The sequence below is a fragment of the Oncorhynchus nerka genome, linkage group LG11, assembly GCF_034236695.1.
Source record: "Oncorhynchus nerka isolate Pitt River linkage group LG11, Oner_Uvic_2.0, whole genome shotgun sequence".
Lineage (NCBI taxonomy): Eukaryota > Metazoa > Chordata > Actinopteri > Salmoniformes > Salmonidae > Oncorhynchus > Oncorhynchus nerka.
The window spans coordinates 12,799,657-12,814,023 of NC_088406.1; the positions used below are offsets into that span (position 1 = coordinate 12,799,657).

Below are 14,367 nucleotides of genomic sequence, written 5' to 3' on the forward strand. Positions count from 1 at the left end.
TATTTTCCCTTTTGTAATTAAACTATTAGCACATCAATATAACACCGTACATATCCATAATATGACATTCAAAATGTCTATATATGAAACTTCGTGTAATGTTTACTGTTCATTTATTGTTTGTTTTTTTCACTTTTGTTTATTATCTTATTCACTTGCTTTGGCAATATAAACATATGTTTCCCATGCCAATAAAGCCCTTTGAATTGAATTAAATTGACACAGACAGAGAGAGAGAGAATCCCTTCCCTTGGCCCAGCAGAGCAGCCCAGAGAGGAGAAGTGGTGTATGTGGCATTCTGCTGTTCACTGAGACCTGCTGGGCTGGTTTTTGTGGGGTCATTAAAATTCCAGCTCCCTTCTGCACCTCCACCTTCACCACAGCTACAGCTCACAGCTACATGTTGGCTCTTGTCCACGAGCCGCCTCTCTCTGCTTCTGTCTCTCTTTCTCCCTCCCTCTCTCAAAACTCAGCTCACTTTCTATGTATAATCCCACTCTCTTTCTCTCATATTCAATTTAGCTTTCTCCCTGTTTGTCTTTCACTCTCTTTGTCACTTTTCTGTTAATCTCTCTCATTTCCTGACCCATGTCTCTCTCTGCCCCACTCTATCTCTCTTTCCCCCAACCTAGTCGTTATCTCTCTATCCCCCAACCTAGTCTTTATCTCTCTATCCCCCAACCTAGTCTTTATCTCTCTATCCCCCAACCTAGTCGTTATCTCTCTATCCCCCAACCTAGTCGTTATCTCTCTATCCCCCAACCTATTCTTTATCTCTCTATCCCCCAACCTAGTCTTTATCTCTCTATCCCCCAACCTAGTCGTTATCTCTCTATCCCCCAACCTAGTTGTTATCTCTCTATCCCCCAACCTAGTCTTTATCTCGTTCTCTCTCTATTCCCCAAACTAGTCTTTATCTCCCTATCCCCCAACCTAGTGTTTATCTCTTTATCTCTCTATTCCCCAAACTAGTCTTTATCTCTTTATCTCTCTCTTCTCCAACCTAGTCTTTATCTCTCTCTCTCTCTCTCTATTCCCCAACCTAGTCTTTATCTCTCTCTCTCTCTCTATTCCCCAAACTAGTCTTTATCTCTCGCTCTTGCCCAACCTAGTCTTTATCTCTCTCTCTCTCTCTCTCTATTCCCCAACCTAGTCTTTATCTCTCTCTCTTCCCCAACCTAGTCTTTATCTCTCTCTATCTCTCTCTATTCCCCAACCTAGTCTTTATCTCACTCTCTCTCTATTCCCCAACCTAGTCTTTATCTCTCTCTCGCTCTCTCTCTCTCTCTATTCCCCAACCTAGTCTTTATCTCTCTCTCGCTCTCTCTCTCTCTCTATTCCCCAACCTAGTCTTTATCTCTCTCTATCTCTCTCTATTCCCCAACCTAGTCTTTATCTCACTCTCTCTCTATTCCCCAACCTAGTCTTTATCTCTCTCTCGCTCTCTCTCTCTCTCTATTCCCCAACCTAGTCTTTATCTCTCTCTCGCTCTCTCTCTCTCTCTATTCCCCAACCTAGTCTTTATGTCTCTCTCTCTCTCTTCCCCAACCTAGTATTTATCTCTGTCTTTCTCTCTATTCCCCAACCTAGTCTTTATCTCTCTCTCTCTCTATTCCCCAACCTAGTCTTTATATCTCTCTCTCTATTCCCCAACCTAGTCTTTATCTCTCTCTCTCTCTCTATTCCCCAACCTAGTCTTTATCTCTCTATCTCTCTATTCCCCAACCTAGTCTTTATCTCTCTATCTCTCTATTCCCCAACCTAGTCTTTATGTCTCTCTCTCTCGCTTCCCCAACCTAGTCTTTATGTCTCTCTCTCGCTTCCCCAACCTAGTCTTTATATCTCTCTCTCTCTATTCCCCAACCTAGTCTTTATCTCTCTCCATCTTGTCTTTATCTCACACTTTCTTTTTCTGTTTTTTCTCGTTGTCCACTGAGGTTCTCTTGTCTCTACAGATGTCCCCTTCATTTAAATATCTGAGAAACAGAAAAAAGTCAAACCTGTCTGTACTCCTCACAACACCATTTTACTAAACAACAACATCCCTCTGCAGGCAGCCATGGCTACCTGAAGTCTCTGTAGCTAGTGGAGTGGAGAGGAATGTTTGGTTGGCTTTGAAGAGGTCTTGAATGACCCTTACCTCCTTGAATGACCCTTTCATCAGCACACTCACCCAGTGTGTGTGTGTGTGTGTGTGTGTGTGTGTGTGTGTGCGTGCGTGCGTGCGTGCGTGCGTGCTTGCGTGCGTGCGTGCGTGTGTGTGTGTATTCTAGTTCAAGAGCAGGACATTGTTCCTTACTTCCTGCCCTCTTAAGCCTTGTCCTTTTGTTTAGGGTGACCCTCATCCCCCATCTCTCCCTCACTCACCCCTTTAACCTTTCTACCACTCACCCCACCTCTCATCCCCCTCTACCCCCCTTACCCATTTAGCTTTTCAATTTAATTCTCTCTCCATCTCTCTCTCTCCATTTCTCTCCTTCTCTCTCCTCTCCTCTCTCTCCTTCCTTCCTTTCAATTCAATTCAATTGAGTCTCCCTCTCTCTCCTTCCTCTCTCTCGCTCTCTATCTCTCAAATCAAAGGGCTTTATTGGCATGGGAAACATATGTTCACATTGCCAAAGCAAGTTAAATAGATAATAAATAAAAGTGAAATAAATAGTCAGAAAATAACAGTAAACATTACACTCACAAAACTTTCAAAGCAATAAAGACATTTCAAATGTCATAGTATGTATATATACTGTGTTGTAATGATGTCATAGTATGTATATATACTGTGTTGTAATGATGTCATAGTATGTATATATACTGTGTTGTAATGATGTCATATTATGTATATATACTGTGTTGTAATGATGTCATAGTATGTATATATACTGTGTTGTAATGATGTCATAGTATGTATATATACTGTGTTGTAATGATGTGCAAATAGTGCAAAGGGAAAATAAATATAGGTTGTATTTACAATGGTCTTTGTTCTTCACTGGTTGCCCATTTTTCTTGTGGCAACAGGTCACACTGTGGTATTTAACCCAGTAGATATGAGAGTTTATCAAAATTGGATTTGTTTTCGAATTCTTTGTGGGTCTGTTCAATCTGAGGGAAATATGTGTCTCTAATATGGTCATACATTGGGCAGGAGGTTAGGAAGTGCAGCTCAGTTTCCACCTCATTTTGTGGGCAGTGAGCACATAGCCTGTCTTCTCTTGAGAGCCATGTCTGCCTACGGCGGCCTCTCTCAATAGAAAGGCTATGCTCACTGAGTCTGTACATAGTCAAAGCTTTCCTTAATTTTGGGTCAGTCACAGTGGTCAGGTATTTTGCCAGTGTGTACTGTGTTTAGGGCCAAATAGCATTCCAGTTTTCTCTGTTTCCAATGTGTCAATTAATTCTCTTTTTGTTTTCTCATGATTTGGTTGGGTCTAATTGTGCTGCTGTCCTGGGGCTCTGTGGGGTCTGTTTGTGTTTGTGAACAGAGCCCCAGGACCAGCTTGCTTAGGGGACTCTTCTCCAGGTTCATCTCTCAAGGTGATGGCTTTGTTATAGAAGGTTTGGGAATTGCTTCCTTTTAGGTGTTTGTAGAATTGAACGTCTCTTTTCTGGATTTTGATAATTAGCCGGTTTCGGCCTAATTCTGCTCTGCATTATTTATTTATTTTTACGTTTCTCCCTCCAGCCTTAACCATTACCTCTCTCAACAGGCCAAATGAAAACACATCACACTCACATATATTAAATATCACAAAATGGTTTGCTATAGATATGACAACAAATCCTGACTGATCTCATAAGAAGAGGTATAGTGTACTGACATTACAAAAGAGTACAGTATGTTCTGGCTACCCCTAGAGGTCAGCAGGTTAGTGTCACCTTGGGGTGAAAGAGAGAGACCTGGCTACCCCTAGAGGTCAGCGGGTCAGTGTCACCTTGGGGTGAAAGAGTGAGACCTGGCTACCCCTAGAGGTCAGCGGGTCAGTGTCACCCTGGGGTGAAAGAGAGAAATCTGGCTACCCCTAGAGGTCAGCAGGTCAGTGTCACCTTGGGGTGAAAGAGAGAGATCTGGCTACCCCTAGAACTTCAGAGAAGGTCAGTGTCACCTTGGACTGAAGAAAAAAGTGACTTCCATGAACTGGAACTCTCTAAAGGGGAAGGTTAACAATACACACAACAGTTTGGGGTCACTTAGAAATGTCCTTGTTTTTTAAAGAAAAGCAAATTTTTTGTCCATTAAAATAACATAACATTGATCAGAAATACAGTGTAGACATTGTTAATCTTGTAAATGACTATTGTAGCTGGAAACGGCAGATTTTTTTGGGAATATCTACATAGGTGTACAGAGGCCCATTATCAGCAACCATCACTCCTGTGCTCCAATGGCACGTTGTGTTAGCTATTCCAAATGTATAATTTTAAAAGGCTAATTGATGATTAGAAAACCGTTTTGCAATTATGTTAGCACAGCTGAAAACTGTTGTTCTGATTAAAGAAGCTGTCATGTTCGTTGAAAGGATCGGACAAAGGCGCAGCGTGGTATGCGTACATCTTCTTTTAACCTCTTGGAACACTAGGGGCAGTATTTCATTTTTGGATGAAAAAACGTTCCCGTTTTAAACAAGATATTTTGTCACGAAAAGATGCTCGACTATGCATATAATTGACAGCTTTGGAAAGAAAACACTCTGACGTTTCCAAAACTGCAAAGATATTATCTGTGAGTGCCACAGAACTGATGCTACAGACGAAACCAAGATGAAACTTCAAACAGGAAATGAGCAAAATTTTTGAGGCGCTGTTTTCCATTGTCTCCTTATATGGCTGTGAATGCGCCATGAACGAGCCTACACGTTCTGCCGTTTCCCCAAGGTGTCTGCAGCATTGTGACGTGTTTGTAGGCATATCATTGGCAGATTGGCCATAAGAGACTACATTTACCAGGTGTCCGCCCGGTGTCCTTTGTCGAAATTGGTGCGTAATCTCAAGCTACAAGCATTCGTCCATGTGATTCAGAGGAGAGAGGAGACTTCCACGAACGATATATCATCGAAGAGATATGTGAAAAACACCTTGAGGATTGATTCTAAACAACGTTTACCATGTTTCAGTCGATATTATGGAGTTAATTTGGAAAAAAGTTTGGCGTTTTGATGACTGAATTTTCGTTTTTTTTTGGTAGCCAAACGTGACGAACAAAGCGGAGCGATTTCTCCTACACAAAGAAAAACTGAACATTTGCTATCTAACTGAGAGTCTCCTCATTGAAAACATCCGAAGTTCTTCAAAGGTAAATGATTTTATTTGAATGCTTTTCTTGTTTTTGTGAAAATGTTGCCCGCTGAATGCTAACGCTAAATTCTACACTAGCTATCAATACTCTTACACAAATGCTTGTTTTGCTATGGTTGAAAAGCATATTTTGAAAATCTGAGATGACAGTGTTGTTAACAAAAGGCTAAGTTTGAGAGCTAATATATTTATTTCATTTCATTTGCGATTTTCATGAATAGTTAACGTTGCGTTATGGTAATGAGCTTGAGGCTGTATTCATGATCCCGGATTCGGGATGGCTAGAATCAAGAGGTTAATAAATGAATACCGAACAAACCAACTACATAGAACAAACGAAACGTGAAAATAAACAAAATAGTGCAGACAGGCAACTAAACATAGTCAAGATCCCACAACTAACAATGGGGAAAATGGCTACCTAAATATGATCCCCAATCAGAGACAACGATAAACAGCTGTCTCTGATTGGGAACCATATCAGGCCAACATAGACATACAAAAACTAGAGTACCTACTCTAGTCACACCCTGACCTAACCAAAATATTTAGAAAAACAGAGATATCTAAGGTCAGGTTGTGACAGTAGCAATAACACTGTCCTTCTTTGGACTAGTTGAGTATCTGGAGCATCAGCATTTGTGGGTTCGATTACAGGCATAAAATGTCCAGAAACAAATAACTTTCTTCTGAAACTCGTCAGTCTATTCTTGTTCTGAGAAATGAAGGCTATTCCATGTGAGAAATTGCCAAGAAACTGAAGATCTCGTACAACTCTGTGTACTACTCCCTTCACAGAACAGCACAAACTGTCTCTAAACAGAATAGAAAGAGTGGGAGGCCCCGGTGCACAACTGAGCAAGAGGACAAGTACATTAGAGTGTCTAGTTTGAGAAACAGAGCCTTACAAGTCTTCAACTGGCAGCTTCATTAAATAGTACCCGCAAAACCAAAGTCTCAACGTAAACAGTGAAGAGGCGACTCCGGGATGCTGGCCTTCTAGGCAGAATTGCTCTGTCCAGTGTCTGTGTTCTTTTGCCCATCTTAATCTTTTATTTTTATTGGCCAGTCTGAGATATGGCTTTTTCATAGCAACTCTGCTTTTCAACCATTGCTTATTGCTCACAACCTGCGTGACAAAGTTCACAATGACTCGAGGTAAGATAATGTTACCACCTGCCATGACTGTTACTAGTGTAAACACTGTCGAAACAAACAGCAGTATCCTGGGTGAGACAAGGACACCCATCTACCTAAAGAGTTATGGACTACTGCATGCAACTCTAGGCTTCTCAAATCAGATTATACCATTCTAAGTTAAATAAAAGGTAGGCTATGTGGAGGGAAAATTACAGTACATTATAACAAAAGTGTTTCATCTTAATGACAGCAAGACTTCCGCACGAAAACACATTACCCCAATAACAGTGTATTCGTTCTGGATAAGAGCATCAGTGCCTTCGGGAATGAATTCAGACCTGTTGGCTTTAGCCACATTTTTTTTAGGTTACAACATTATTCTAAAATGTATTATTTTCCTCATAAGTCTACACACAATACCCCATAATGACAAAGCAAAAAACGTTGTTTCAAAAAAAAAAATAGTTTGCTAATTTATATTTCAAAATAATGACTGAAATATCCCATTTACATAAGTATTCAGACCCTTTACTCAGTACTTTGTTGAAGAACCTTTGGCAGCGATTACAGTCTTGAGTCTTCTTGGGTATGACGCTACAAGCTTGGCACACCAGTATTTTTGGAGTTTTTCCCATTCTTCTCTGCAGATCCTCTCAAGCTCTGTCAGGTTGAATGGGGAGCGTTGCCGCACAGCTATTTTCAGGTCTCTCCAGAGATGTTCGATAGGGTTCAAGTCCGGGCTCTGGCTGGGCCACTCAAGGACATTCAGAGACTTGTCCTGAAGCCACTCCTGCGTTGTCTTGGCTGTGTGCTTAGGGTCGTGGTCCTATTGGAAGGTGAACCTTCGCCCCAGTCTGAGATCCTGAACGCTCTGGAGGTTTCCATCAAGGACCTCTCTCTACTTTGCTCTGTTCATCTTTGCCTCGATCCTGACTATTCTCCCAGTCCCTCCAAGCAGGCTGTCATGTGACTTTTACTGAGGAGTGGCTTCCGTCTGGTCACTCTACCATAAATGCCTTATTGGTGGAGTGCTGCAGAGATGGTTGTCCTTCTGGAAGGTTCTCCCATCTCCACAGTGGAACTCTACAGCTCTGTCAGAGTGACCATTGGGTTCTTGGTCACCTCCCTGACCAAGACCCTTCTCCCCCGATTGCTCAGTTTGGCTGGGCAGCCTGCTCTAGAAAGAGTCTTGGTGGTTACAAACTTCCTCCATTTAAGAATGATGGAGGCCACTGTGTTCTTGGGGACCTTCAATGTTGCAGAAATGTTTTGGTACCCTTCCCCAGATCTGTGCCTCGACACAATTCTGTCTCAGAGCTCTACAGACAATTCCTTCAACACCAAGGCTTGGTTTTTGCTCTGACGTGTACTGTCAACTGTGGGACCTTATATAGACAGGTATGTACCTTTCCAAAACATGTCCAATTAATTGAATTTACCACAAGTGGACTCCAATCAAGTTGTTGAAACATCTCAAGGATGATCAATGGAAACAGGATTCACCTGAGCCCAATGTCGAGTCTTATAGCAAAGGGTCTGTATACTATTTCTGTTTTGAATTTTTAATACATTTGCAAAATTGTAAAAAAAAAACGGTTTTTCGCTTTGTGATTATGGGGTATTGTGTGTAGATTGCTGAGGAATGTTTTTTATTGGATCAATTTTAGAATAAAGGTTGTAACGTAACAAAATGTGGGAAAAATCAAGGGGTCTGAATACTTTCCTAAAGCCCTGTAGATGTAAACTGCGAAATGGGTCGAAGTTAGATGATCCCAGACCTGCCCATGACAGGGAACACCTGGTATGTCAGATGTGTAGGCCGTCTATATGGAAATCATATCTGCACGTAATTTTTTTTCATAAGCCTCATATAGACATGTCAGAACACGAACAACAGGAGGTTACGCATGTTGGTTTGGGTGGAATGCTGGACACGTGCCTAGGAGTGTAACCAGTCAATCATTCACTTGCGTCAGCTCCACGCAGTTAAAAATTGAGACAGAGCTGTAATTTATGTATTATGGAATCTGTTGAAAGCATTGAAGGCATCGTTTATCTGGGCGGTTGTTTTACACGCTCTGTTAATTGTTGCCCTGTTAAGTGCAAGGTCGATGAATTCCAGTCTGAAGTGTGTGTGTGTGAGAGAGAGAAAAAGAGAGAGAGCAAGAGAGGGAGAGCAAGACAGACAGACAGACAGACAGAGTGAGGGACAGACTGACGGAGAGAGGGAGAGACAGACAGAGAGAGGGACAGACAGACAGACAGACGGAGAGAGGGAGAGACAGAGAGTGAGGGACAGACAGAGTGAGGGACAGACAGACACAGAGAGAGAGAGAGAGAGAGAGAGAGAGAGAGAGAGTGTGTGTCTGTAGTATGTGTGTGGAAGGGGGGGGGGCGAGTTAAGCTGTGGCGTGTGTGTGTGGCGTTTTGGAGTAAACAAGGTTCACATTAAAAAAAATATGTGCCAAGCATCAAAGCCAGGATTGCCCTTTCGCCCTTTGTCATTTATGTTTACCAGGGCACTGGGGTAAAACGATCACATCCCATCCTTACCACTGCACAGTCCAGGAAGTTCAGCCATCAATGCACATGAGACTTCCACATGATAAAACATTGATTGTGTAGATAAAAGCCACAGGCCTACAGACATCTACTGCTTTACTGGCCTATAGACTTACCTCAGAATGTCTGTTGCATAGATAAACAACCAATGTTTGACCTATTAGGCTAGTATTGTATTTCTGTGTATTAGTTCTATAGGGAACCCGTAGGTTTCGGTAGGATCATGGTGACTGTGTAGGGGAACTAAGTATGTGAATATGGTTTGGGGTTGGTCTGGAAAGGGGGCTAGAATTTAGCATTTTTCAAGCACCTGAAATAGCTTTTTTCCTGTAATCTAGATCCATAAATAGTATTCTTATTTCTATGTAAAAAAAAAATGTTTATTGTTCTGTATATCTCTTCAGATGTCTGTATCCTCCTGACTGGTGTTTTTTTTATTTTATAAACTAAATATGCTTCTCTGCATGCCTGCTAAAATCTGAGTAAAAGATTGAAAGTAATGTGACTTATTCAGTACATTTAGTAATGGCTTGCTTTTCTAAAGTCTATCGACCTTGCCAGCATGCATGTCTGCTAAAATAGTTAGGCAAGATAGCTACTCTAACTTCACTAATAGCCTGAAATGTCTTCTGGGTAGTTTGTTATGAGGTTGGGAGATTGGAAACCTATCTGGACAAGCTAAAGCCTACTTCATAAAATTGCTAGGTAGCTAGTAGTATTACAGAAGAAGAAAAAATATAGTTAGTTTCATTAGTTTCATGGTTATTTATTTTTTAAACAAGACTAATCTGAGGGGCCACGTCCCCCCCTACTGGCTTGATGCCTCTGTGTCCTTCACAGGCCTATTGGCTGTGTTTGTCCTACGATAATCCCATTTGTCCTGTAGGTCTACTGGAAATGCTGTTGGAATATGCGAACAACCAGAAACCTTTCCAGTCAGTCAGTATCACAAAAACAAGGAGGGGGGGAGACCACCCAACTCCCTGCACTTAGTAGACATATTTCTCCTACTGGTCAGGCGCCTGACGAACACAGCACAACTTCCTGCTTTTCCTCCCCCTATGACACACCAGTTTCGTTTTTTCCTCCTCTCTCTCTCTCTTCTCCTTTGATGCCAAATCCCATCCCTCGACCGGGTGAGGAGCGCCGTGAGTGGCTGAGAGGACTGAGCGTTCCTTGCAACAGCTGCGAGTTGCCTCTATCCAACACAGGAGTTGGCGGAACTGAGCTCAGTGCAGAACGACGAACAGCGGCTTTGTCACGCATTGCCCCAGCCCCGGACCAGCAACCCAAACGCAGATCGACATATCGCTACATTCATGACCGGACAGGGATTACGTGGCGAAGGAGACAATTTCACAGAAGAGATTGAACGGATTTTACGCAGGTAGGAATAGGATCTGTGTGTGTCTGGACGCTTTGTATTCTAAACGGGCTCTGTGAAAGCAACGCTATAATAAATCACCCAGCCGGGACGTCTATGCAGCAGTATGTGTTGGAGATCGACTATATCGTAGCCTAGGTCTTTTGCGCAGCACACCAGATCTTCATGATTGCTGGAAGGGATTTGTTTTACATTTTATAAATGATATAGCAGTCTACTACGTTCTGCAGGTCGGCATTAGTGTAGTTCATCTCAAACATCCACCGTGTTTTCGCGGATAAAACCTACCGAAATGCGGGTATTAACATCGTAGGCTAGGACCTATACGATGTATATAGAAGATGTAGGCTTCTTGATGTGCGTTACAACGGGAAAATGCAGTGTCGGGATCGAGTCTTTGTGCTGTTCGACGCAGTCCCCCTCGTCTCTGTGTGTGTCTGTAGGCCTACGTGCAAACTTGCTCGAGCAGCGATTTGTAACTGGCACGTATGCCGTAGACCCCGTGTATCTACCTCCGGTGATCAAAATACTCTCTCGAGAATGTTTTGTTGTCGTGCGACAATGATTGTATCGCGCTGTACAGTAGCTTATACGCACTGTAACTGTACAGTAGCTTATACGCACTGTAATTGAATCTTGACGCTCGTCATTGACTGAACAACAATATAATACAATTATTTCTAAGTTTGGGAGACTTTTTCCAAACCTATCTATTCAATCTTCTAGATTGAAGGGCTATCAATGGTAAACATGATACAACTGGTGAAACAGAAACTATCAGTTTAACGTTACCCAGGAAAGTAAACTATGGGTTTTCCAAGATTAAGCTTATTGTTTTACACCCAATAAAATGCAATGATTATTGACACCATCAAGGGGCTGACTAACAGTTGATCAAATGACACATGTCCAGGACTTTCGACATATGAGGCATACATTTGAGGTATTATTTTCCATCTATGGTTATTTCTCTCGCACTCTGTCTCTCTTCTCATTTCTCTATCTATCTTTCAGGACTGCCGGGTTTTAGGAGTGCCCCTGGGGACCATGGATAAAGCTTTGCATATCCTACAGAAACCGACAGACTCAACCGACAAGGTCCTTGGCGGTGGAACGGGAATAGCTCTGGATATGAGTATAGGAGACCGGGAATTCACGGAACAATCTATTAGACTTAGCAATAAAATCCCATTAGTGAAGCCCTATTTCAAAAAGAAGCACGGACAGAGGAAACTGGACTCAAAATGCCTCCGTGCGCTCCAGGACCCGATCCTGACCACATTACTGAGTACGGATGCTCTTGTTACCGGAGACGGAGTGTTTGTCCCCAGGAACCCTCCGCCAAGGACAGCTGGGAACCTGTGCACTGCTGTGGTGGTCAAACAGGCGCGGATTGGTGGGCCTGTGTGCCGGAAAGAATCGTCAGCTACCGGTGTAACGGCTATGATTACCGGCGACACGGAAATGGTGGACGCCTCCGCCGAGTTGGAGGAGACAGAGGGGGTAACCAAGGCCCCGGGAGATCTCCAGCGCGTGACAATAGACTCTAACGAACGCAGATTCCAGCTCAAACTTCACCCGCGGGCGCGCAAAGTGGCGGCGACACCCCCCACACCCGATACCCCTCTAGTATCCCCTCCAAGCCAGGGGGGCAACACGATGATTGACCTATTTGCTTCTAAAGCCTTGCGGGGGGGAAATTGCCTCACCATTAAAGACGGTAAGAAAACCCCCAGTCTTCAGGCCGACAAAGGCGAGATATTTCAGGATAAAAGCGAAGAGGCCTCCCTGGATCTAGTTTTTGATCTGCTAACCCAGCTCCAGTATCACACGCACCAAGCCGACTCGGTTTCCATCTGCGTGGATTTCCTGCAGGGGTTGTGTGTGTACGGGAGTGACTGCGCTTACCATCATACTGTGCTGCCCTACCACTGGCAGATCTGCAGGAGTGATACTGAAAGCTGGCAAAGCCTGGCGGATGATTCACAGGATCAGTTGGAGAGGCTTTATTGTAATCCGGACAATGAACAAGTCCGGCTCAAGTTTCAGTAAGTGCTTTTATTTAGTTACAGTGGTTCCTCCTGTTTTATGTTCTATATGAATGTAGCCTAATAGAGCTGAGATTGTATTTACAGTTTTAAGACAGGAGTGCTTTGATATGAGAAAGGTATGGTGTTTGATATCTCAGTTTCAGTAGGTGTGTGCGGGTGGTGTGTTTGTGTTGTAATGATTAACTGACTGAGTCGTTTTTGGTTCCCGACTTCCCCTATCTCAGTTCTTATTTGGGTGTCATTTTTATGGCACGTTGACTTCCTGCAATAGCGTGTGTGCTCTTTCTGCTCCCAAACCCAGCCTTCTCATTGGTTGAACAGCTCAAACCAGGAAGTGCTGTACCCATGGCAGCTTAGAGCTGGGAACTTGCATGACCTACTGCTGCCTGGCTCGGTCACTGACACACACGCACTGGCTGTCTCTCTCACGAACACACACACACACACACACACACACACACACACACACACACACACACACACACACACAAGCACTTGGCAGGCACTAGCAGACAGGCATACAAAGTGTGCTCTGATTCAAGCTATACACCCCACATTCACACAATGACACAGTTAGCTATGTCACCACACACACCTCACAAGTTATTCAGGGAACTGAGGGGTCCGTGTACGTGTCTCTGTGTGTGACTGCGTCTGTGTCACTGCGTGTGTGTGTTGTTGATTTTAGGTTTTAAAGTGAAACTACATGCAAACCTTCCCACCCACAGGATATGCACCTGTCCATGAGAACCCAAATGAAGTCGAGCTCTTATTTGAATATGCAACACACTCACATGAGTCTAAAGTTACTGTATTCGGTGTTGGTGATAGTAACTTAGTAGTGTCCGTTTCCAAACATTATAAATGGCCAGTCTGTACACAGAGCCAAAATACCACAGTAACTACCAGGGTGATCACCTATAGAGTGGCTGTGTACCAGACTAATCACCTATAGAGTGGCTGTGTACCAGGGTAATCACCTATAGAATGGCTGTGTACCAGTGTAATCACCTATAGAATGGCTGTGTACCAGTGTAATCACCTATAGAATAGCTGTGTACCAGTGTAATCACCTGTAGAGTGGCTGTGTACCAGTGTAATCACCTATAGAATGGCTGTGTACCAGTGTAATCACCTATAGAATGGCTGTGTACCAGTGTAATCACCTGTAGAATGGCTGTGTACCAGTGTAATCACCTGTAGAATGGCTGTGTACCAGTGTAATCACCTATAGAATGGCTGTGTACCAGTGTAATCACCTATAGAATGGCTGTGTACCAGTGTAATCACCTGTAGAGTGGCTGTGTACCAGGGTAATCACCTGTAGAGTGGCTGTGTACCAGTGTAATCACCTATAGAATGGCTGTGTACCAGACTAATCCCCTATAGAATGGCTGTGTACCAGACTAATCCCCTATAGAATGTCTGTGTACCAGACTAATCACCTATAGAATGGCTGTGTACCAGACTAATCACCTAGAGAATGGCTGTGTACCAGACTAATCCCCTAGAGAATGGCTGTGTACCAGACTAATCCCCTAGAGAATGGCTGTGTACCAGACTAATCACCTATAGAATGGCTGTGTACCAGACTAATCACCTATAGAATGGCTGTGTACCAGACTAATCACCTAGAGAATGGCTGTGTACCAGACTAATCCCCTAGAGAATGGCTGTGTACCAGACTAGTAAATACAATTAAGAAACCTTTTCTTACTTTCTCTCAGAAAACCAAAGTAGACATTGTAACGGTCCAGTATATAGACAGACTGTAGGACTTGTTTTTAAGTTTCAAATACGTCCCATTAGTCTTTTTTAAGGGTTTTTGTTTTCTTCTTTATTGCTTACTGTTGTGACGTGTTAGACCATCCCATTTCCAACAACGGCCCCCAATACGCTCCCGGCATGGTCCCAACATGCTCGGAATTTATATTCACATTT

General features: G+C 43.2%; 1 protein-coding gene across 2 annotated transcripts in view; it reads left to right on the forward strand.

The window, feature by feature from the left end:
* Positions 1-8,122: 8,122 nt before the first annotated feature.
* The window catches only part of LOC115121395 (protein mono-ADP-ribosyltransferase TIPARP-like), a 35,001-nt gene continuing 28,756 nt past the window's right edge, over positions 8,123-14,367 (forward strand). Inside the window, exons 1-2 of one of the 2 annotated variants that reach the window (XM_065024232.1) lie at positions 8,123-10,378; positions 11,390-12,423. In XM_065024232.1, the coding sequence (XP_064880304.1) occupies positions 11,423-12,423 (1,001 nt within the window). In that variant the 5' untranslated portion in view covers positions 8,123-10,378; positions 11,390-11,422. Of the gene's footprint in view, positions 10,379-10,522; positions 11,319-11,389; positions 12,424-14,367 lie in introns of those variants that run through there. The other variant, XM_065024231.1, reaches the window with a different exon arrangement.